We start from the raw sequence: 27,156 nt of genomic DNA, 5'->3' as shown, positions 1-27,156 counted from the left end.
ACCATCTTTTAACGTCTTTTGGTATGATGTGGACGGGGATTGAACCCCGGACCTTCTGTTCTCCGGGCGGTGTTTTAACACGAAACCATGGAGGCGGTACAGAGGCTGAGTGAGTAGCACATCGAGGCAGGGACACTAAAGATGGGATCCTCTGATTGTACCACAGACTAACATCTAGTCTCCAAAACAAAGTTCCCTTATTTAAAAATATATGTCTATAAAATAAATAATAAAATCCAAATGCAGTGATAAAACTAACTGTTTTAGTCCACTAGTTCTTATAATGATAACATACAGCAAAAACCTAAATAATGCCACATTTCTAGTAGTGTTTATGATACCTTAACTACTGGGCAGTTTGGCAAGGGCTATAAGACTAGTGTCAATTTCTAAAGTACTCTGTGCAACTGCTAGGACGTGTGGTCTGTACTCTGTGCCACTGCTAGGACGTGTGGTCTGAACTCTGTGCCACTGCTAGGATGTGTGGTCAACTGGCCTCAGGGTACTCTGTGCCACTGCTAGGACGTGTGGTCTGTACTCTGTGCCACTGCTAGGACGTGTGGTCTGTACTGTGCCACTGCTAGGACGTGTGGTCTGTACTGTGCCACTGCTAGGACGTGTGGTCTGAACTCTGTGCCACTGCTAGGACGTGTGGTCTGTACTGTGCCACTGCTAGGACGTGTGGTCTGTACTCTGTGCCACTGCTAGGATGTGTGGTCTGTACTCTGTGCCACTGCTAGGACGTGTGGTCTGTACTCTGTGCCACTGCTAGGATGTGTGGTCTGAACTCTGTGCCACTGCTAGGACGTGTGGTCTGAACTCTGTGCCACTGCTAGGACGTGTAGTCTGAACTCTGTGCCACTGCTAGGACATGTGGTCTGTAATCTGTGCCACTGCTAGGACGTGTAGTCTGAACTCTGTGCCACTGCTAGGACATGTGGTCTGTAATCTGTGCCACTGCTAGCACGTGTGGTCTGAACTCTGTGCCACTGCTAGGACATGTGGTCTGTAATCTGTGCCACTGCTAGCACGTGTGGTCTGAACTCTGTGCCACTGCTAGGACATGTGGTCTGAACTCTGTGCCACTGCTAGGACGTGTAGTCTGAACTCTGTGCCACTGCTAGGACATGTGGTCTGTACTCTGTGCCACTGCTAGGACGTGTGGTCTGTACTCTGTGCCACTGCTAGGACATGTGGTCTGTCATCTGTGCCACTGCTAGCACGTGTGGTCTGAACTCTGTGCCACTGCTAGGACATGTGGTCTGTAATCTGTGCCACTGCTAGGACGTGTAGTCTGAACTCTGTGCCACTGCTAGGACATGTGGTCTGTAATCTGTGCCACTGCTAGGACGTGTAGTCTGAACTCTGTGCCACTGCTAGGACATGTGGTCTGTAATCTGTGCCACTGCTAGGACGTGTAGTCTGAACTCTGTGCCACTGCTAGGACGTGTGGTCTGTAATCTGTGCCACTGCTAACACGTGTGGTCTGTACTCTGTGCCACTGCTAGGACATGTAGTCTGTACTCTGTGCCACTGCTAGGACATGTGGTCTGTACTCTGTGCCACTGCTAGGATGTGTGGTCCAGTGGCCTCAGGGTACTCTGTGCCACTGCTAGGACGTGTGGTCTGTACTCTGTGCCACTGCTAGGACGTGTGGTCTGTACTCTGTGCCACTGCTAGGACGTGTGGTCCACTGGCCTCAGGGTACTCTGTATCAGGGATCAGTGTGAACAATGAACATATGGGCAGCATCGTACAAGTTCACCACCTAATCTCAGCCCTTGTAAAGGTTGTTGATACCGACTGACCAAACCCCAACCCCAACCAATCAGAGAAACAAAGTGAAGCCTGACCAACTGTTTCCCCTCATCTGTGACCTCAACCTTCCCCCTTGACCAGGATATGAGGAGGCCCCTCGTGTCCGAATCCCCCCACCATCATTAGAGGCTGGCAGGACAAAGGGCAACATTCCCCATCTGGCCTCAATGACCTGCTCTAGCCCCGGGGCACAACATGGCCTGTCCAGCCAACCAGTCAGTTCCATGGCATCATGTGGTGGAGCAGAAAATACAGGTCCATTTGTCTCACCAAGTTAGCTTCTATTACAGTCCTACAGAGCGGTGATAATGTTTATAGATGGACATACTGATACTTGTGATTGTTGTGACAAGTGTGTGTACTTTGCTCACTGAACCAGTGTCTGGCTTTGTTGGAGGCTAGTGACTGGACAGCACTAACAGATGCTTGACAATAGTACACCATAATGTCCTTGACAACAGCATAGCTTGTCAATAGTACTTGACAACAGTACGCTACTACCCGTGAAGATCCGGGGTAGAATGGGTCTTCAGCGGCCCATGCTTGCCGTAAAAGGCAACTATGCTTGGCATCATCTCCAAACAGCCCGTCACCTGGATACCCAGAATATCCCTACAAATGTTGAGTTGTATATGTCAACAAGCAGCACAAGAATGACGTAACAGGGAGTGTCGAACGAAGTAATAAAAACCTTCCCGGCAAGCTGAGAGTGTCCTTCTGCTGTCAGTGAAAGCATTCTAACACCGACCATCATGTCGGGGATAATCCCCACACCAAACAGTCCCCAGCCTCACCGATCTCACCAAGATGTACACAGATCAGCCCGGACTAGCACCCCCAGGTTAATTGGAGAGGTGCTAGCAGGTGCTTGTTGGGGCGACTACACATCCTCAATGCCAGGGGAACAGCTTACATCATTGCACCACATGGCTTGTCGAGTCCTATATCTTGCAGTGATTCTGAAGGAGTTGCATGTGTTACCTAGGTACCAACAGTAATTGAAATCTATTAACTCTCAGATCGGTCGACTTGCCATTACAAATCAATCCATATCTTTCTGTCATCTTGTTCAAAATCAGGATTAGTGAAGGAATTGCCGGTCAAACATGTGGATGATGGTATGAACAGTGATCAAACAAGGCCAGTCAAACATGTAGATGGTGGTATGAACAGTGATCAAACAAGGCCAGTCAAACATGTGGATGATGGTATGAACAGTGATCAAACAAGGTCAGTCAAACATGTGGATGGTGGTATGAACTGTGATCAAACAAGGCCAGTCAAACATGTGGATGATGGTATGAACAGGGATCAAACAAGGCCAGTCAAACATGTGGATGGTGGTATGAACAGTGATCAAACAAGGCCAGTCAAACATTTGGATGGTGGTATGAACAGTGATCAAACAAGGCCAGTCAAACATGTGGATGATGGTATGAACAGTGATCAAACAAGGCCAGTCAAACATGTGGATGATGGTATGAACAGGGATCAAACAAGGCCAGTCAAACATGTGGATGGTGGTATGAACAAAGATCAGACAAGGCCAGTCAAACATGTGGATGGTGGTATGAACAATCTGATTTCTTTTTGAAAATATGAGCTTAGGGAAATTAGATGCACGAAAATAATTAGGAATATCGTATTTGACGTAATAAGCGCCTAGGGCGCTCTCAAAATTAGAAATAGGGGGCTCTTATTAGAATATTATTTTGGTGAACAAAACAGTTGAAAGATAAATTTCATGGTTATGCTGACAGTCTGAAATGTTTATTTACAACAGACATATTTTTCCAGAATTTTCTTGCCCATAATTAAGGGTGCATATAGCACACGAGTGCGTAATATAAACGAATAAATTAGTCTTGGGTACATTGGTCAATCGGAAGGGGTGCTAACTGGGATTGTTCACCAGCCAATATATCAGCAAATGTCACCGTGGGCGCTTATTAGAGCGGGGTGCTTATTATGTCGAATACGGTATATACTCAGTAGCTACACTGCTTGTGGGCACAATAGCTTGTGTGATCCAATCTTCCGTCACTGCCTGCCTCAACAATAGACTCTGCAGGGGGCCTCACACAAACACTGCTGACTCCACAATACAATGGACAAAAAACTTGAACTGACAAATTCCAACTCCATCTTAAAATCAAAATACTACATATCAAGTGAACCTAATTGCCATACCAAATATAATAGTCTGAAGTAGTGAGTGTCAGCTTAATGTGGGAGGAAAGCCTGAAGTGATGCAGGTCTTGGACGTTTACCACTTCGGTGAAACCCACGAGCACGGGTATGGTGCTGACAAACCTAGAAACATAATCAAGGTGAACATGGATTCGAACCCACAATCATAGGTTTCTGGCGTGCCCAAGGGGCGCAACTCTGCATAGCGAATTGCGGTGCCTTAGACGACTGGGCCATCCGTGCCCCTAGTCCGAAGTAGCAGACATCACATGGTCACACTGTCACATAGTCATAATGATCTCCCAGGCCTTCATGGCTGTACCAAGAAGAAGGTGATGTGCTCAGTGAAGTAGAACATTGAACCCACGCCCGCCTACACTGATTGTATATTACACACAAGGTCACTGATGTCAATCGAGACATTCCTGGAGACCACTCCCCATCCGACTCCCCTGATGGGTAGATACATCTAGCAGGTAGATATATCTGGCAGGCTGATATCAGGGTAGACAAACCTGATGGGTAGACACACCTGATGGGTAGACACACCTGATAGGTAGACACACCTGATAGGTAAACACACCTGATGGGTAGAGAAACCTGATGGGTAGACACACCTGATGGGTAGACACACCTGATAGGTAGACACACCTGATAGGTAGACACACCTGATGGGTAGACACACCTGATAGGTAGACACACCAGATGGGTAGACACACCTGATGGGTAGACACACAAGATAGGTAGACACACCAGATAGGTAGACACACCTGATAGGTAGACACACCTGATGGGTAGACACACCTGATGGGTAGACACACAAGATAGGTAGACACACCTGATAGGTAGACACACCTGATGGGTAGACACACCTGATAGGTAGACACACCAGATAGGTAGACACACCTGATAGGTAGACACACCAGATAGGTAGACACACCTGATGGGTAGACACACCAGATAGGTAGACACACCTGATGGGTAGACACACCAGATAGGTAGACACACCAGATGGGTAGACACACCAGATAGGTAGACACACCAGATGGGTAGACACACCTGATGGGTAGACACACCTGATAGGTAGACACACCAGATGGGTAGACACACCTGATGGGTAGACACACCAGACACACCTGATGGGTAGACACACCTGATAGGTAGACACACCAGATAGGTGGACACACCTGATGGGTAGACACACCAGATAGGTAGACACACCAGATAGGTAGACACACCAGATAGGTAGACACACCTGATGGGTAGACACACCTGTTAGGTAGACACACCAGATAGGTAGACACACCTGATAGGTAGACACACCAGATGGGTAGACACACCTGATGGGTAGACACATCAGATAGGTAGACACACCTGATGGGTAGACACACCTGATGGGTAGACACACCTGATAGGTAGACACACCTGATAGGTAGACACACCAGATAGGTAGACACACCAGATATGTAGACACACCTGATGGGTAGACACACCTGATGGGTAGACACACCTGTTAGGTAGACACACCAGATAGGTAGACACACCTGATAGGTAGACACACCTGATGGGTAGACACACCTGATGGGTAGACACACCTGATAGGTAGACACACCTGATAGGTAGACACACCTGATGGGTAGACACACCTGATGGGTAGACACACCAGATAGGTAGACACACCTGATAGGTAGACACACCAGATAGGTAGACACACCTGATGGGTAGACACACCTGATGGGTAGACACACCAGATAGGTAGACACACCTGATAGGTAGACACACCTGATGGGTAGACACACCTGATGGGTAGACACACCAGATAGGTAGACACACCTGATAGGTAGACACACCAGATGGGTAGACACACCTGATGGGTAGACACATCAGATAGGTAGACACACCTGATGGGTAGACACACCTGATGGGTAGACACACCTGATAGGTAGACACACCTGATAGGTAGACACACCAGATAGGTAGACACACCAGATATGTAGACACACCTGATGGGTAGACACACCTGATGGGTAGACACACCTGTTAGGTAGACACACCAGATAGGTAGACACACCTGATAGGTAGACACACCTGATGGGTAGACACACCTGATGGGTAGACACACCTGATAGGTAGACACACCAGATGGGTAGACACACCAGATAGGTAGACACACCTGATAGGTAGACACACCAGATAGGTAGACACACCTGATGGGTAGAGATACATATGTACTCAACATGCTCAAGGTAGCTGACCACACACTCATGAGACAATGTATTCACAGCCTGCTTCACTTATATATATTGACATCGTGCAGAAGCAAGTATTTTCATATTTGCAGTAAGTTCCTTTAAAAAAAACAATGAGAAACCGCTGTGACAGTGAGTAGTTTATTAAATGGCAAAAATTTTGCTTGAAATTGGTCAAAATTCTGCTTTTTACCAACAAGCAATCCTTGTAATGGCACGATTTATATGTTGTATATTTCTTTAGCAATTTCTATCAGCCTAGGATGAAACGTTTTCAACTATAGTAAAAACATCTGATTAACCTGCGCAGCTAAGCTAGCTTCATATCAAAGGAATCGATGTAGAAATGAACATTTACCATCTCAGAAAGAAGCATACATCGATATTCCACACCCACATTACCATACACAGTGTTTGTGTAAAGACTCCCTGTACAATGGAAGGACACATCAATATTGTCACGTCTTCCCAACAACAGTCCACCTGTCTCGTTTACAGATGCACGTTTGCACATTTTGTCACCACGGTGCAATAATTCCTGGCACTCTGTCAGTCCTGCTAACAAAATATCTCTGGTGCATGTACACTGTACATGTAGGGGCTGTGTCAAAAGCCAAGTCATATTTTTCTGAGAAGTCATTTAGCTTAATCTTAAAAAGAATTTTTGTAAGTATATTAAATGCAAATGACCTTGGTTTGATTGTAATCACATATTCACATAGGTCGACTTTTCTTTAATGTTCAATATTTTCCTATTGAATTGTAACGCTCATTACAAATTAAATCGAGAGCTTTTAAAAATGGTTATATATCTAGAAAAGTGATAATCACAAAATGACAACAAAAATAAATCACTTATTCCTTTTAAAAATAATTGTTGCTTTTGATATGACCCCTTTTAAACTTGTGCGACCATGAATGTATGGAACATGTCCAGTATTGTCCATAATTGAGACGTTGTCAAACACATGCAGCATTATTAGACTTACAGAACATCTGGTGCCATATTACCAGGACTGCCAGGAGTGTTGGGGGATGGACATGTCTGCCATCTGTCTACACAGCATACATGTTGACCCTGTACAGTTCTTCAAGGTCACCAAGGTTCAGCTTAAATTTCATGTTTCCAAATATAATAAACTGACATAGGAGCCATCTGTAGTTGAGTGAGTGACGCCACTTTGAACAGCAGTTTGAACTCTGCATTTTGAGCTCTGTCCCTGAATATATTCATCTCTAATCGGCCATCTGCAATAACACTATGATAGTGAGTGAGTGAGTGAGTGAGTGAGTGAGTGAGTGAGTGAGTGAGTGAGTGAGTTTAACACCACTTTGAACTCAGCATTTTGAGCTCTGTCCCAGAATATATTCATCTCTCGGCCATCTGCAATAACACTATGATAGTGAGCGAGTAAGTGAGTTGGATTTTATGCCACTTTTAGCAATATTCCAGCAATATCACGGCGGGGGACACCATGTATATATATGTGTGTGATATATGTGTTCATATAATCGCTGAAAAGCACACAACTCAAAATGACAAGATCAGCAAAACAAAAATTTCCCATAAAACATAAAATGGCTTCATCCTTGTGAACCAGCTATCCCTGTCACCTGAGCTTCTACCTAGAATCCCAGCGATGAGGTACCCGTTTAAACTGCGACAATATGGCTGCATCAACGACTGCAACGACATACACTACACAACTACCAACAAGAGGCCAACGCTCAGCCAATCTCTGCTCCAGTGAACCAGGGAGCCGGTTCAACAGCATCGCCTACTAAATAGAAGCCCTTTCAGTGAAATCCCCAACTTGAGGCTTGAGAAAGTTCAACACTGAACAAAGAAATAGATCGCAAATGATGTACGTTTACATTTTAAACCCGGTGGGCGTAGAGGCATACAAGCCAGACATATCTATTCTTTTCAAAGGCTGTATCTAAGGAAGGCTAAATTATCAACATGTTTGCAATGTTGGTTAGAAGCCTTGTTACATTAAACATATCTATAAATTATGTCATGCCATGCTGAGAGGGTGGTACACTATGGGTCCCACTTTTTAAGTGACACTTTAGGTTTATTTCTGGTCTCTCTGAACAACACAACTATACTGAAGGCATTCCCCACATATTTCCGCACCATATCACAGCCTTTTTATAACAACTGGGCCTTGGATATAATACTGTAGGAGAAGATAAGATTATTGAAATCTTTGCTTTGAGACAATAGGAGTTATGGCTTGAGTGTATGCATTGTGTTACATCACTCCACCTTGGGGGACGCTCTATCTTTGTCATCTCCTGGGAATCAACAGAGTAGAACGTTGATAACACACGCAAGGCAGATATACCACACATATACCATGCCATACAGGTTACTTTAGCAATATACCACAAATATACCATGCCATACAGGTTACTATAGCAATATACCACACACATACCATGCCATACAGGTTACTATAGCAATTTACCACAGCTATACCATGCTCCGCAGGTTTGTTTGTTTGTTGTTTAACGCTGCACTCAGCCATATTCCAGCTCTATGACAGCATTCTGTAAATAATCAAGTCTGGACCAGACAATTCAGTGATTGAAATCATGAACATCGATCCACACAATTGGGATACAATGACATGCATCATCAACAAAGTCAGTGAGCTTGACCACCCGATCCCAACAAGCATTATAAGACGCCTTTTACTGCAAGCATGGGTTGTTGAAGACCTATTCTACCCCGGATCTTCACAGGACATCCAAGAATGGGCTTTATACATTGTATCAATGTGAGGCTCAAGACAGGGGATGACCCCTCTGTCTGTGGCCTCTAACCTCAGTCTACTTACTGGCGTTACAAATCCTTGAAATCCTTCTCATTCGTCCGATTACATCAGAATTAGGATTACAATGTTCCAAATAACTAATACATACATTGTTTTGTCAACACGGCATTGAAAGACTTTAAATATCACATAACCTGACAAAACATGTTTCATAATGGCCGCTGTCGTCATGGGACTGTCACTCCTGATGATGTACGGTCAGTGTATGGTGTAATAACCTCGTACCACACACATTATGTATAAGCTGTGCTACTAACGACCCATTTGATTGATGTTCATGCATCTCAAGCCTATCACTGCCGTAATAGCTATTCATCCCATGTTGAGAGATGCTCAATCTTGACCGGTCAGTTGACTTGACCACACATCGCACAAAGTAGGTCAATAATATGAGATTTATATCCTGACCCCTGTGCTAGTCCTGCACCTTGACCATCAATCACCGACGCAAATCTTCTGTCAATAACAGGACAAAATATCAAATGCAATATATATACTGTAGGGCTGACCCGCTGTTGGTGTCAAGAGATAGCTACAAAATGTCCGATTGGGTCAAGCCATGCATCTGTACACAGGTCAAGCTGGACTAACATCTAGTCTCTGAGATGAATATATCTTACAGAAAAGTTGTTAAATTATCTTAATAAAAACATAATAAAAAGGAGTCCAGAGACTCTCTTCATTTTCAGAATCTAGACTTGCTAAACATTATAGACTTGCATGGGCTGTATTGGATATATTTGCATCAGGGTCTGGTTGACAGACTGAGGACAAGCCAAAGGAACATCTTCTGAATAGGTTCAACTACCACTGACTGACTTTCAACTTGGTCCCCCCTCGAGGCGGTTACATCATAAGTCTCAGATCTATCAGGGGTTATGTCATGAGAGTAAGCCAAGTGTTGTCAGATTAGGGGCGATGGAGGTGATGGAGGAAGAGAGCCTTCAGCGGCCATGTGTCTAGATGTGTATGTATGTACGGGAACATTGCTGTCAGACTATCATGTTGGTGATAGAGGTAGAGAGCCCTCAGCGGCCATGTGTCTAGATGTGTATGTATGTACGGGAACATTGCTGTCAGACTATCATGTTGGTGATAGAGGTAGAGAGCCTTCAGCGGCCATGTGTCTAGATGTGTATGTATGTACGGGAACATTGCTGGTCAGACTATCATGTTGGTGATAGAGGTAGAGAGCCTTCAGCGGCCATGTGTCTAGATGTGTATGTATGTACGGGAACATTGCTGTCAGACTATCATGTTGGTGATAGAGGTAGAGAGCCTTCAGCGGCCATGTGTCTAGATGTGTATGTATGTACGTACGGGAACATTGCTGTCAGACTATCATGTTGGTGATAGAGGTAGAGAGCCTTCAGCGGCCATGTGTCTAGATGTGTATGTATGTACGGGAACATTGCTGTCAGACTCATGTTGGTGATAGAGGTAGAGAGCCTTCAGCGGCCATGTGTCTACATGTGTATGTATGTACGGGAACATTGCTGTCAGACTCATGTTGGTGATAGAGGTAGAGAGCCTTCAGCGGCCATGTGTCTAGATGTGTATGTATGTACGGGAACATTGCTGTCAGACTATCATGTTGGTGATAGAGGTAGAGAGCCTTCAGCGGCCATGTGTCTAGATGTGTATGTATGTACGGGAACATTGCTGTCAGACTCTCATGTCGGTGATAGAGGTAGAGAGCCCTCAGACGATCACAGGACACAACTCCACAGACTGTTAAAATCAAGAAAGCTCCACTGAAAGACGTCTTTAACACTGAAACAGACAATGTCTCTGGTAGGAAGGTGTGAGCGAGTGCCTACAGTTATCATGGTAACTCTGGCCTATTGTCATCAGCTTCATAATCTTCCATGTCATCATCAATACTTTCATCATCATTTTATAATGGATCCAACAGGACAGAAACATTAACTGATTGTAATTTTGTCACACGAGACATATTTCTGAAGCCACAGAATCAAGTCAGGACCTCACAAACCAGTGGTTCTAAGCATGAGCACCTGCCAGGTTTTTGGTCCACCAGACACAGGGTACTGGAACCGTTTCTGACCTGGAATAACAAAGATTCCAACAAGACAGAACCAAGCCCAGACCCACCCACCCACCCACGCACCCACCCACCCATCCACTCACTCCCCACAATTGAACCCTGACTTTACCCTGCCTAAAGGATCTGCCACACTGACACCGAACTGAAATCATATGTGAACTCGTGCAAATATCACTTCTTCGCACCAGTGTATTGTTTCCGTCATCCGGACGGCATCGTTGATGTCATTCGAATCTTATTATGGTGGTCAGGATGACGTCACACTAGAAGCGACGTCATAGCTGAAAACTGTTGATGCCATTCGACAAATTGTGTTTTTCTTGTACAGCGGTGGTGATTAGTCCATTTTTTCTGAATCTGCCACAGTGAAACTAAAGAACGTCCTCAGCTTACACTGCCCTTACAATGTCTCAGGACCCCATATCAGATTACTGAGTCTTTCAAATTCAGGAATTTAAACCCTGAAGGTATTTAACACCAAGTTCTTCAGGAAATCCAGCCCCCTGCCGGCCTCCCACAGACAGATCAACACAATGGAGATTATGACACCACCAGTGTAACTTCAGCCTGTGGCAGGTCCGAATTACACCACAGGTGAAATACGATAGTTATAGCATGTGGTGGAGGTAGTTAAACTCCACACCAATTAACAGGCAAGGAAACTTTATCTAACATGATTGAGTCAATCCATGCAGTCAACGGCCTCACTCCACCACCCTCATGACAATAATATAATCCCTAAATAACAAAAGACCGCCTCTGTGGTCTAGTGGTAGAGCATCCGCCCGGAGAGCGGAAGGTCCGGGGTTCGATAACCGGCTGCATCATACCAAAAGACGTTAAAAGATGGTACTTGTTGTTACCCTGTCTGGCGCTCGGCATTAAGGGGCTAAATCAAGGACTGGTCGGCTCAGAGTCAGTATACTGTGTCTGAGTGGGGTATTCATGTTAAACTGCGGCATGGTATCTCAGTGGGCCAGCACTATAAATCAGCATCAGTCTGGACTGGTACAACAAAATTTTAAGTAAGAAAAATATCAAATGATAAATAAAGCAGTGGGAGTATATAAGATATATTTTTAACAGGTTTTAAATAAAGCATTTTGATTCATCTATTTATATTGGAGGTAAAGATGTGGAATAAAAAAAACCACGCTCTTCCTTTTCTTTTTTTCACATTTCAATTTTTGGGAGTGCGCGGATTTGTAAACTAAGTTTAAAACAAAGTTTGTCCTAATGTGTTTATCTTACCATTATCATGGACATCCTGCCAAATACAGAAATCAAACTTGCATATTATCTATATTTTACAAAATAACACCCATAATTACCCATTTTATTACCCATAGGGTTAGAAATAACCGAGTTCATAAATACAGAACCAGTGCAAATATCACATCTCGCCCACCCGTGTACCGTTTCCGTCATCTGAAAAGCATTATTGACGTCATTTGAATCTTACTGTGAAGTGAGTTTGAATGAAGTCACACCAGAATCGACATCATAGCTGAAGATTGTAGACGCCATTTGACAAATTGTGGTTTTCTAGGACAGCGTTGGTGATCAGTGCATTTTTCAAAAAGTGGAGCTCAAAATGATGAATAAAAAACGGAAATGAAGAAACTATTCCACTCACACGTGTGTCGTACTGATTTTACAAAACTCGTGAAAAATTCATGTATTACCCTAACTTCGGATATAAAAGAATTCTGACACCCGTTTCGTAAAACCTGTATGACACACATGCCTGTATAGCAGGGGTCCGGAAAATTTAAAATCCCAATCGGACATTTACATTTATGCCACGCCCCCTTCAAACAGCGTGTTTTAGTACGACTTTTTACACACAAATTACAAGTTGTTACGTATTCATAATATGATGAATTATGAATTGTTTCAATTTAAATTGTTTAATTCACCGGACAATTAATAACAAATAATATAATTTTAGATATATATGGAAAACATACGTTTGTTTCTGTTATAATAACGATCTGTCAACGTTGTGAACGGTCTAATTAATATTCATGAGTCTGCTCAAGTGTACGCGTTGTAACATTTGGATCGAGACTATTATCCCATATTTGGTTATCACGTGACCTCACGGGAAAAGTGTTTTTTTTAAACTAAAGATTATTTAAAAACAAGACAGATAATATAATCATAAATCCTAAACTATCGTTGATAGCAGTAGTTATTTGAATACTTTTTCATCTGTACTTAATTATTGACCATAAAAAAATTTGATATCGATCGTCCGAGAAAGCAAAATGGCGGTCAATCAAGATTCAATATACGACTAGCTACTGAAAACAATAAAATCTGCGAATCCTCGTTGTATGTCAACCAAGTGAAAGTCGTTAGCCACGACTTACAAAATGATCATTCAGACTTTGAGGGTTTGGCAGATCCGCTCGACTGATCTGCATCGGTCGACTGGCTGTCGTCACGCTTTCGCTTCTTGACTGAGGTTACGTATCGTAGCATTGTGAGGATAATGAGGTACATCGATGATGCAAGGTATTTATGTACAGTTGTAAACACATTTTACTCAAATCAACAAGATGTTCTCAGTAATAAATCCTCGATTAATCAGTGTCAACTCAGTTTATTGCCTATTACAGTGATTGACCGATTGGACTATCATTCTAGGTACGATGTATTTACAGCAATCAAAACAAACAAAGCTTGTCAGTGTAGATAATCTTCATTGTGTTACAACTGCAGACAGAAATTGCTCAGTCCTAACTGTTGATCATGTCCGGTAAAAATTTAAGAATGTCCGGACAGAAAAATTTAAATGTCCGGTAAGCAATATTTTAGACCGGACATTTGAGATTCCCAATCGGACATGTCCGGCGCATATGACGGTTTCCGGACCCCTGCTGTATAGTATAGTATGTCTGAACTGAATAGCTGCTAACTGAAATCACACTGAAACTTTAAGCCTAAATGCCAGGAAATACTCTGCCATACCTACAGCCTGCAGCATGACCAGGTGGGAACCTGCATCCTGGAGCACACGCTGATGACACAACCTGGCTACACTCCTTAAGAGACCAGCAGTGGTATAGTTACAACACACTATCAAGAAACACTTAATCTGTAACTTCAAACCACACCCTTGTTCAAACACAGACAATCTAAAAGCATTTAGCGGCACACAATTGTCCATAATCAGTTTTTGATCTGCACAATTAAACCCCAACAGAAACCCCTGAGGGGTTTTTCACTGGCTGCAGACTGTCATTTGTACTCAGTCTCAATCACATGTCTTCGTCTAGCCCTACATAAATAGCGGAATGTTATAAACGATCGGTTACCCGCCCCACTAAAAAAATTATACTAAACAAGTTAAGATGTAAACAGAATTACATTTCCCTTTACAGCTCCTTTCCCTCCAAAAAATAAAAGATACGGATAAAAAATATAATATATCAAATAAATGTCAGCATTAATTCTGAAAAGGAGTTTTTCTCACAACTAGCAACAGTTGTGATACGAACTTAAGTATGTTGTGAGGATAATTGTTAATTTGGTGACGTAAATAAAAAAAAATAATTTTTTTTTTTATTTATTTTCCCGACAAGTAGTCACAGTTGTGATAAAAATCTAAGGGTAACAAGTTAAAGACGGACATGGTGGTCACATTACTGAAAAACACTTATTTTTTTTAGTTTCTGAGGAGCATAGACTCTATGTGGCCACTGTAACATTCAGAGATACTCTCAGTCACATGTTGCCTCGAAATCTGTCTCTCAATACTAAGTGTTGAAGGCTGGAGTGTGTTAACCTGCATCTAGTCCATTACAAACTCGGTGAAAGTTTGGCTTTTTTATTCTGATATATATTGAAACATTCCTTAGGGTGATTCGTACCCTCGATACAGTAAAATCCATTGACATCATCACCATTGCTTTGATATAATCACTATTCCTTTGATGTCATCAGATACTTCTACGTGAAGAGTGCCATAGAAATTAATTTAGAACATTATCAAGTCTGTCAGTTTGTGTTTGGATTTATATATATTTAGTATATTCACCTGAAACACTTATGATCAACAACATATGCCTTGAAGTAACAACATTAGAATCAGGCTGACATCAGCAGCTAATGAAACTTGATATATTCACTGGACCATAAACTGGGAGATTCAGCTATCTCCTTGAATTGATGGGACGCTCTGAAGAGCATAGTCATTGTCATAAACCTACCCACGCTGACCTGCATTTTCTTGGTTGTACTCAACCTTTTACTAATTAGGATGACAAACATCTATATACCACACTCTGGGGCATACCCTTTTGTATTCCACCCTGGGACATACCCTTCTGTATACCGCCCTGGGACATACCCTTCTGTATACCGCCTTGGGACATACCCTTCTGTATAACACCCTGGGACATACCCTTCTGTATAAGACCCTGGGACATACCCTTCTGTATACTGCCCTGGGACAAACCCTTCTGTATATCGCCCTGGGACATACCCTTCTGTACACCAATCACACCCATCTGTATACCACCCTGAGACATACCCTTCTATATACCACCCTAGGTCACACCCTTCTGTACACCACCCTGTCATACCCTTCTGTATACAACCCTGGGACATACCCTTCTGTATACCGCCCTGGGACATCCCCTTCTGTATACCGCCCTGGAACATACCCTTCTGTATACCACCCTGGAACATACCCTTCTGTGTACCGCCCTGGGACATACCCTTCTGTAAACCACCCTGGGACATACCCTTCGGTATACCACCCTAGGACACACTCTTCTGTATACCACCCTGGGACATACCCTTCTGTATACCACCCTGGAACATACCCTTCTGTATACCACCCTGGGACATACCCTTCTGTATACCGCCTGGAACATACCCTTCTGTATACCACCCTGGAACATACCCTTCTGTATACCAGCCTTGTAGATAACAATCCGTACACCCCTAGGTCACACCCTTCTGTATACAACCAAAAATCAATCGGTATACCACTCTGAAAGACAAACCTCATAAACCCACTTTGAGCACACCTTTCATTCAGTCAATGAAGTTCATGAATACTCGAGGAACTGGTGCCTTTCAATGGCAGCTCCCATCTCACCCAATTCTGACACTTATACATCAAGTCAGATAGGAAGCACTTAAATGTCTAGTGGACCCAGAACAGAACCCTACATTCTTCACATCCAGGAGTGGTCGACAAACAGTCGATCCTCCCGATAATCCAACTTAATAAACAAGAAGAAAAAAATCCATGCGGTTTTGACTGTCACATTTTTTGAAATGTCAGACTGACAAGGCCTTTGCAAAGTGACATTTACCATAATAAAACTACTTTGAGTGACATTATGACAGAACGTAACATTTCATTACAACAAACTTAAATACATGTAAATCCTTAACATAAGGCAGGCATAAACACAATCAAACATAGAAAACAGTAAGATATGTTATAAACAGTTTAGGCAACTCATGTCAACAAATGGTCTTAGGGTAAACAACAACAAAGTGACACATGCCTGACGTTGTATATGCATGGTCTCTCTGCCGGCAGTTTAACATAACACAGCCCCCTCGCAACACCTGGCCAGCCACTCCGGTCAGCCAACCCTGACCACATGATGCCCGTTAACATTTGAATTTAACTGACCATTGTTTCCGAAGCCACATGGTCGACTTACTTGTCACTTGAGAGTTGGCCGCAGGTACACATATTCCAAACACCGTAACGAAAATCCAGCCAAAACATTCCAACAGCACCATATTTGTGTCCACCCTAGGCCCTACCTACCTCCATTGCGTGGAGGACAGGTTACTACAAGACTGATTCAACTAAACCTACATTCTCAGTCTCGCCTGTTTGGGATCCCCTGGGACATGCTCATCTTACCCTAGGGGGGCAAGGTTGGGATACTTCCGTCTAGGATCAGTCTATTTCTTTGTAGGGATTTATGAGGCTGTCCTTTGTGGTGTGAGCCTTCTATTGAAGCTCAGAGCCAATATATCAATTAAGTTAACGACTTGTGACCTAATTTGATGTAGCTGTAAGTTAGGGGCACACTGCCTACCCCCCTGTGACCTCTGACCTACTCTGCCCCTTGCAGCAGTAAAGTGGGCCATGCTGAAGATACCTGATATCTCTGTGCCTGTCTCAAGGCGTGTGATGGGATGACCTGAAAAGTATCACATCGAAGAATACATTTACTAACTATAGTTCAAGTCTCCTTCATTATTCAGTCAGCATACAGCATATCTGAAATACATTTCTAACATTGTTTGACTGGGTTTACTTTATTTTGTTATTTTAAGGAATTCAGACCTGTATAGTGATAAATATTTTGAAATTGAGCTGCTACCCCCGTTCAAACACTCTCGATAAAACAAGGCCTACATAAAAATCAACAATAATAATTTAATTCCTGTCAACAGAGAATGAAACAAATTTGACTGTAACATGAAAAATATACCCTTTTATATAAATATTGTGATAAAAATATATGGCAGTTTTTTACATAACTATCCTCATTTGAATTTTGTTCAAAATACAAATAGAAAATAATAAATTGAATTGAATTGAATTGAATTGAATTGAATTGAATTGAATTGAATTGAATTGAATTGAATTGAATTGAATTGAATTGAATAATAATAATAATAATTCAATGTGAGCAACAAACACTCTTGAACATTTCTATTATTAAAATCATTTCTAGCAATCGGAAAATTACAAAACATTTTCTTAATTTTTTTGTTAATAAATAATAATCACATGTTATCATCATGTGTTAATTTTCTTATCACCACACCACATCAACAGTTATCACATATATTCCAACAATCTTTGCCTTCCTCCCATCTGCCACCACTGATAGACATCTTTGTTGTACATCCTGGTGCCTGACTGTCTCCAATATACACCTGTAATCAACACCTGGCTGCAGTGACAGTTACCATCAGGTGAGGCAATTAGCACCTGGCGGGCTACCAAATGTGTCACGCATGCCTTGTTGATAGCATGTCCTCATCCTGGCATGGCTGTCACCTGGACAAGGCATCTACACAACTTTATACAACCATTCACTTTAATTAGCAACTGTATTGAACCCCCTAAATGACTTAAAAACCTTTAAAGCACTAGGCTATATCTAATCAAAACAGGCCTATTTGGCCGCATCTAAATATGAAAGTACAACAAACAAGCTGTCAATAAAGCCTACAATTCCAAACCTATAAAAACACACAAACTCCTTTTAGTCCCCCCACCCATCCCTCCTCCACCTTTTATGGGATATTTCAAAATTACAAAATTGTTCTCCAAATGAAGTAAGCACCCCTAAAGAGCCCCATCTAGGTTGCCTCCCCTTGTCGGACATACCCTTTTCGACCAAACACTAAATGGCCTGGCGGGCCCGTGAGTGAAATACGCATTTGTCGGAAAGCGCACGTTAAATTCCTAATTTAAGTAAGTAAGTCACTTTAATTTTAATTACAACAACGCATAATGTCTCCACTGTTTGATCCTGTACAGTGAGCGTATTTTCACAATAAAATAATTTCAACTTTTAATCTTAGCTTTTAGCAACTTAAATGGAAAAGAAATATATAGAGAATCTCACCCAAGTGTCTTTTGATATAAAAAATATCAACACGTGTTGATATATTTGATATCAAAAGACACTCGGATGAGATCATATTTATCATCCAACATTACACTTTTTCAGTTTGTAGACAGTAATAAGCAGTGTCTTCAGTGTAAAGAGTACTGCTAACAGCTTCAGTAACAGAGCCATTAGTGATGTCATTTGATTGTGATGTCATGGTGACCAATGACATCATAATGGTTTGCAAAGCATGGTGATGCAATTTCATTGCAGCGATATCTGCAGTGTAGATATTGCTTGATCTCACCCTAGTGATATCTCCTGTGGGAGCCAGTTTGGGAAAATAAATAAATCTTGTTAAAATATTGGACAGTTTTTCATGTTTTACTTTATCATTGTATTTGAACAAAGCAATGTGCTACACTGCAACAATGTTAAACTAAGCATTAAAGACCCTTTCTCTATTGTTCCTGATATCAGAAATATAAGTCACCTCTACCAAGATGTAACAGATACTTATTATGTTCCGTTCTTCAAAGTTTCACAATTACATCTTTACAGATATACAGATATCAAATGCTATATTTATATACAACCCCAAGACAACTATTTATATACAACCGCAAGACATAACCTTCTGTAGATGGTTTTAAACTATACAGGGTCCATACCAACAGGATGTCTAGACCAGACAAGGTCCAGACTAGACAAGGTCCAGACAAGACAAGGTCCAGACAAGACAAGGTCCAGAATAGACAAGGTCCAGACTAGACAGGGTTTCCAATGCTGTCCCCACCTGGCACGAAATATTTATGCATTTCGGTTATTGTTGACTTTATGAGGAATTATTTGCAAGTACAATCAGTAGCAGACATGTATATTTTTGTGTCTACAGACGTGTAGCAATAGAATTTAGTTGCCACGAGATATTTTTCAAGGTATTTTTGAATTGTGGACAGTAGACAAATTGAAATTTAGGTTGCACTGTCGACCGTTTTAGTCGCAACTTTGAGGCCTTCCACCCTTTACCTGCCCACCCACTACCTACCCTTTACCTGCCCACCCACTACCCACCCAACCCACTACCCACACTTTACCTGCCCACCCACTACCCACCCTACGTGACTACCCACACTTTACCTGCCCACCCACTACCCACACTTTACCTGCCCACCCACTACCCACCCTTTCCCCGCCCACCGGTTACCTGCCCACCCACTACCCACCCTTTCCCTGCCCACCGGTTACCTGCCCACCAACTACCCACACTTTCCCTGATCACCTGTTACCCGTCCACCTGCATTATTCCAGATATTTCCTATTTCACTGTCATGACCGGACAAGCAAATGCGAAATACGCATCAGTCGGAAAGCGCACGTTAAATCTCCAAAGTAAGTAAGTAAGTAAGTAACAAGCAAGGGTGCCCTGACAACATCAGCACCAATAAACCATCAATCACAACAACAGAATACCTCTTGACACCATCAAACAGAAACACAACACACAGTTAACTTTCTCCTTTATCAACTTGACACGTCTAAATATTCCACACAGAAACATGTTCCCCTTCAGTGATCTGAGAGAAGAATTTCTTTCTCTCAACAACCCCCAGCCAATCTCTATTCCAGTTCTCAAACCACCATAGACCATGTTGTATACGGAGTACATAGCATCTTATATCACCCACATACCATGTTGTATACGGAGTATATAGCATCTTATGTCACCCACATACCATGTTGTATACGGAGTATATAGCATCTTATATCACCCACATACCATGTTGTATACGGAGTATATAGCATCTTATATCACCCACATACCATGTTGAATACGGAGTGTATATAGCATCTTATGTCACCCACATACCATGTTGTATACAGAGTATATAGCATCTTATGTCACCCACATCCTATGTTGTATACGGAGTACATAGCATCTTATATCACCCACATACCATGTTGTATACGGAGTACATAGCATCTTATATCACCCACATACCATGTTGTATACGGAGTATATTGCATCTTACATCACCACATACCATGTTGTATACAGAATATATTGCATCTTATATCACCACAGACCATGTTGTATACGGAATATATAGCATCTCTTCACCACCCACGTCACGGTTTGGTCCATTGGCTATTGAACAATGATTTAAAGATGTCCTGAGACTTTGACAACATCAGTACCAATAAACCATCAATCACAACAGCTTAACAACAGATTTTTACAGTTTTGAAGAACAATGTTTAATAGAAACTAACATGATCGTGCAATTGTCCTGAGGCTATTTCTCTCTCATTAAAACTGCAAATGCCCCTCCTAACTGCCATGCATGTCACTCTCAATTACCCCTCTCAATGTCTCCCCATCTCAGTGTCCAACACACCATTCTCAATTTCAAAAATCCCCTTTCAATGCCTGATAAATGCATCAATGCCCCTCCACCATTTCTCAAATTCACCCTGCTCTCTTAAACCTCAACTCACCTTAGTTCGCCCCCCCCCCCCCCCCACCCTCTTGGCATTTTTTCCAAATCTCAAACTTTCCAAAATTCTTTATAAGCAACCACTAAAACACCCCTACTGGACTGCCAAACAACTTTTTCCCCTTTTCGGAAACACATTAAATGGACTGGCCTGGCCCGTGTGCGAAATACGCTGCAGTCGGAAAGCGCACGTAATATCTCCAATATAAGTAAGTAAGTAAGTTTCAGTGATTAATATCCCCACTCTCCCACATCCACCCTCAAATGCTCCACTACAACTTGACATAAATCAAATCAAAATTTCAAACCAGATTAATAAAACACCAGTGAGTAATGCTTCTTTGAGTGAGTGAGTGAGTTGGGTTTAACGCCGCTTTTAACAGTATTCCAGTTATATCATGGCGTGTCAGCTTAATGTGGGAGGAAAGCCCAAAGTTATGCAGATCTCCGACGTTTACTATTTCAGTGAAACCCATGAGCACGGGTATGGTGCTAACAAACCTAGAAACATAAAAGGGGTGAACCGAGATTCTAACCCAGAATCATAGGTTTCTGGCGTGCCCAAGAGAAGCAACTCTGCACAGCGAACTGCACCTTAGACGACTGGGCCCCCCTACTGGTGTTTACAGATCTAATTATTTATTTATAATACTATCTGTATACTGCACTTATCCAGGTACTTGTATCTGCTCAATTATGACAATGACCAGTGACCACAATACTGTCAAATTAAATATATAAGAGTGTTGTCCTTTGAAGAAATCTATGCATATAATATATATTCAGGAATATTTCAAGGGTCAGGGTATGTAAATGCACATGACTGCATATAAAAAAAATATTTGATTCTAGTGACCACGAATTCAATTTATGAATAGAAATGGTGTCGATTCACCGAATACCCTAGGGAATCGTAACAGCCCTACAAAAGAGACATATACACGATCAGTGTTATAAAAGTGTTTTCCTGATCTATTCCAAACTGCAGGTGAATCCCCCTTCCTAGACATTTCTAGTCTCTGAAATGAACATATCGTACAGAAAAAACAGTTGTTCAGTTATCTTAATAAAAATAGAATAAAAGGGAACCCAGTGACTCTCTTCATTTTCTGATACTGCAGTAATCTAGACTTGCCAAACATTATAGACTTGCATGGGCTGTATTTGATATATATTTGTATCAGGGTCTGTAAGACAGACTACCCCCTTCCCCTCCCACAGACAACCAATGAAGCATGGGTACTGACCTCTCCCTCACCTTGTAACAGTACCCCCTCATCCCCCCCACCCCCCCAAGTCTGTATGCCATTATCAGGGGGTAGCCCACATTGCCGGCACCCCAGAGCCATTGTCTCCGTGTTTACACTCCACCAATTACTTCTCATGGACCCATAATGAACACCACAGTTTAGCACTGTCAATATTTAGGGAACAATGAGCTGGGTTCATCTTACAAAAGAGAGACTTGTTTCAATAACATTGAGTATGAGAAACATATAAGCTAACAAGCTTTGGGAAAATCGGTGTTATCACTTCCAAATCCTTGCTTGGACACAAAATGATTTGTCCCAACTTCATCAACAAATAAAACAAGTCATCAAGAAGGGGCTTTTGGGCATATGGTTCAGAAAGCAGTAACTTAAATTGGTGCTATCTGCTTCATATAAATCTTAACCCATCATTAATACAAGGAACAACTATGAATAATGAACCTAATTAACGACGATGTCACTTGACAGCTGCCAACCAGACTACCTCACCCAAGGGAGCAGAGGTATGTCAACTGAAGTATGTTTATTTGTTTGTTGTTTAACGCCGCACTCAGCAATATCCAAGCTGTATAATGGTGGTCTGTAAATAATCAAGTCTGTACCAGATAATCCAGTGATTGACATCATGAGCATCGATCCACGCAATTGGGATACGATGACATGCATGAACCAAGTCAGCGAGCCTGACCACCCGATTATTCGCCACAAGAATAGTCGCCTCTACGACACTAAGATGAGGGGGAGATAACTGTTACCTTCTACCACAAGTTTTATGAGTTGTGATATGACCCCACACACACTAAGATGAAGGGAGATAACTCTTACCTTCTACCACAAGTTTTATGAGTTGTGATATGACCCCTACTAAGATGAAGGGAGATAACTCTTACCTTCTACCACCAGCTTTATGAGTTGTTGAGTTGTGATATGGCCCCCTACTAAGATGAAGGGAGATAACTCTTACCTTCTACCACCAGCTTTATGAGTGGTTGAGTTGTGATATGGCCCCCTACTAAGATAAAGGGAGATAACTCTTACCTTCTACCACCAGCTTTATGAGTTGTGATATTGCCCCCCACTAAGATGAAGGGAGATAACTCTTACCTTCTACCACCAGCTTTATGAGTTGTGATATTGCCCCCTACTAAGATGAAAGGAGATAACTCTTACCTTCTACCACCAGCTTTATGAGTTGTGATATTGCCCCCCACTAAGATGAAGGGAGATAACTCTTAGCTTCTACAACCAGCTTTATGAGTTGTGATATTGCCCCCTACTAAGATGAAGGGGAGATGACTCTTACCTTCTACCACCAGCTTTATGAGTTGTGATATTGCCCCCCACTAAGATGAAGGGAGATAACTCTTACCTTCTACCACCAGCTTTATGAGTTGTGACATGGCCCCCCACTAAGATGAAGGGGAGATGACTCTTACCTTCTACAACCAGCTTTATGAGTTGTGATATGCGCCCCCCCCAACTAAGATGAAGGGAGATAACTCTTTTCTTCTACCACAAGTTTTATGAGTTGTGATATGACCCCCCACACACTAAGGTGAAGGGAGATAACTCTTACCTTCTACCACAAGTTTTATGAGTTGTGATATGGCCCCCACACACTGAGATGAAGGGAGATAACTCTTACCTTCTACCAGCAGCTTTATGAGTTGTGATATGACCCCCCCACACACTAAGATGAAGGGAGATAACTCTTACCTTCTACCACCAGCTTTATGAGTTGTGATATGGCCCCCACGGAGTTACTGAAAGTACACATGTATATTCCACCGTCATCCCGCTGCACGTTACTGATCTTCACATCCTTGTTCTCCACACGCACACGCAATGAATCTTGTAAAGGGCGTCCATCTTTGTACCACGAGAGAGTCGGTTTGGGAGATCCTTTCCCGCGACAGAAGAGTGTGATGGACTCGCCTCTCCGATGCTGAAGCAGTTTCCGGGAGCTGGCAATTATCCTGGGAGGAGCTGGAACGAAAGGGAAGTTGTGAAATTGTCTGCCAGAGTATTCAGTGGCATCAGTTAAACACAGCCATAATTTTAAAAGTATGCTCAAACGTTTTCCAATCAGACATTTTGTACCTCTTGAATCCTACAGCGGGTCCCCAGGTAGGATCGGGTAATAGGGGGGTCGGTCCCCGAGTAGTAAATTTGGACTCATCCCAGTCCTAACATAGCATGTCAATGACGCCACTCAAACACAGGTGAGAAATATATTTCAGTTATATCACAGTATATCAGCTAAATGTAGTATATGTGTGTCTGTGTGGCTGCCAGAGTATTCAGTGTCATCAATGTTAAACACGGCCATAATTTTAGGAAATTGTGTGATCAGCCTTCACTACTAAATATATCCTCAAGAATATTCATGATCCCTAACTTTTTGTGTTCAGTATACTAGGGCTGGGACGGGTAACTCGGGTCCTACTCAGTATCCACCCGACCCGAGTACCCACAGGACTACCCGGACCCGTAGTTAGTTACATGATATATTGTTTAATGGCAAAAATTATCTCTATGATTACACTGTAAGTGACAAATGTTGACATTTCTTTCCGACTTTGCACACAATCCTTCTGACTTTTATATGTTTGCATAAAGATAAAACTGAAGTCAAATTCTGTGTATGCATGGTAGGTAATGTTATACCTGTATCTAACTACATTTTGACAGGAGGACGGTCAAACATTTTCCAAGCGGACATTTTGTACCTATCTCTTGAGACCTACAGCGGGTACCCGGGTAGGGTCGGGCACTAGGGGGTGGGTACCCGGGTAGTAAATTTGGACTCGTCCCAGCCCTGACATAGCATGTCAATGACGCCACTCAAACAAAGGTGAGAAATATATTTCAGTTAAATCACACTATATCAGCTAAAAGTAGTAGTAGTGTAGTGTAGTGTGTCTGTGTGGCTGCTTATACTAGTTCAGACTAATGTTGGTCACATAGTGCTATCTCACATGAATGTTTTCTGACTGAGCCAACCAGTCCTTGTGTCATCCACTTCATGCCAATGTCAGGCAAGGTAACAACAAGTACAATCTTTTAACGTCTTTAGGTATGACGCGGCCGGGGGTCCAACCCTGACCCTTACACTGATGAATACCAGATCCTGACATGGCTAAGGGACACAACTCTGCTACTTGGTGTCCTTCTATATTTTAGTCACGAGTAGTTGGGGTCATGGGTCTAGTTTCTGATGCAGATGCTGAACAAAGGGTTTCAGACAGAGTTTGTTTGTTTGTTTGTTTGTTTTTTATTTTATGCTGTGTTCAGAAATATTATACATATGACAGCTGTGTGTAAATAATTGAGTCTGGACCAGACAATCCAGTGATTGACATCATGAGCATCGATCTATGCAACTAGGATACAATGACATGCCTCCAACAAGTCAGTTAGCCTGACCACCCGGTCGCCCTTCAAGACAAGCATAGTCGCCTCTCATGATAACAAGTGAGTGAGTTGAGATCTGTGTTGTTAAATAGTATCCCCAATGACCAATGAGAGGCTTCGATACACTTTTCAAATATGTGTCTTTGATTGACCAATGAGGAGTTTGGACACACTTTTCAAGTATGTCTCTTTGATTGACCAATGAGAGGCTTCAATACATTATTCAAGTAAGTTTCCTTGACTGACCAATGAGAGGCTTCAATACAATATTCAAGTAAGTGTCTTTGATTGACCAATGAGAGGCTTCGATACATTATTCAAGTAAGTTTCCTTGACTGACCAAAGGAGAGGCTTCAATACATTATTCAAGTAAGTGTCTTTGATTGACCAATGAGAGGCTTCAATACATTATTCAAGTAAGTGTCTTTGATTGACCAATGAGAGGCTTCGATACATTATTCAAGTAAGTTTCCTTGATTGACCAATGAGAGACTGCGCCACACTTTTCAAGTAAGTGTCTTTGATTGACAAATGAAATGCCAGATTAGAAAGTGACATTAACATCACTGGAAGACTTCTGAAAAGGTCTTGCGGATCACTAGTCGTATTTAAGGTGAAAAGAAAAATTAACAAAAACCGGCAGTGATGGAAAACAATTACAAAAGCTTCACATTTTCAAAGAAATTCAGTCACGGGAGAAGACAGCTGGAGAATCAGACAACCCTCTTTGATCCGGAACTCAAAGCCTAATTAACAAGACTAGTTACAAAAGAAGTGCCCATTATCAATGACAGTCCACGGCATTCAAAGATATCATCTGTCATTGTAAAATGTCGACTCATGATCGGATTAAATGAAGTAAAATTACAATATCCTTTTTTCAAAGTAGTTTGATTTTACAAAGGCCGAGTTAAGAAAATTAGTTTCTCACAAAAATAATGACCGAAATGTAATCAGAAGATGAATTGATGGCCACAATACTGAAATCTGGATCTAACAGGACCTGGATCTCTTGCCACGGAGATCAACTCTGTGATGTTATGACAACAGGGATTTGAATTATTAAGACAAAAAATATATATTTTATAGGTCACACGAAAAAAACATAAATCGTACCTTTTTTTAAAAAAAAATCCAGTTTAGCAATAAACCTTTTACAGTACACTTTATTACTAATTTAGCTGATGACATT

At 42.1% G+C, this 27,156-nt stretch overlaps 1 protein-coding gene across 2 annotated transcripts in view; it reads right to left on the bottom strand.

The window, feature by feature from the left end:
* Nucleotides 1-27,156, bottom strand: part of LOC139458248 (protein turtle homolog A-like) — a 395,994-nt gene that overhangs the window by 45,031 nt on the left and 323,807 nt on the right. The window contains exon 3 of one of the 2 annotated variants that reach the window (XM_071239617.1): nt 24,267-24,536. In XM_071239617.1, coding sequence (XP_071095718.1) covers nt 24,267-24,536 — 270 coding nt within the window. Of the gene's footprint in view, nt 1-16,861; nt 17,040-24,266; nt 24,537-27,156 lie in introns of those variants that run through there. The other variant, XM_071239618.1, reaches the window with a different exon arrangement.

This window comes from Haliotis cracherodii, unplaced genomic scaffold, assembly GCF_022045235.1.
Source record: "Haliotis cracherodii isolate W230 unplaced genomic scaffold, xgHalCrac1.p SCAF_12, whole genome shotgun sequence".
Taxonomy (NCBI): domain Eukaryota; kingdom Metazoa; phylum Mollusca; class Gastropoda; order Lepetellida; family Haliotidae; genus Haliotis; species Haliotis cracherodii.
This window is presented reverse-complemented; position numbering and strand designations above follow the sequence as displayed.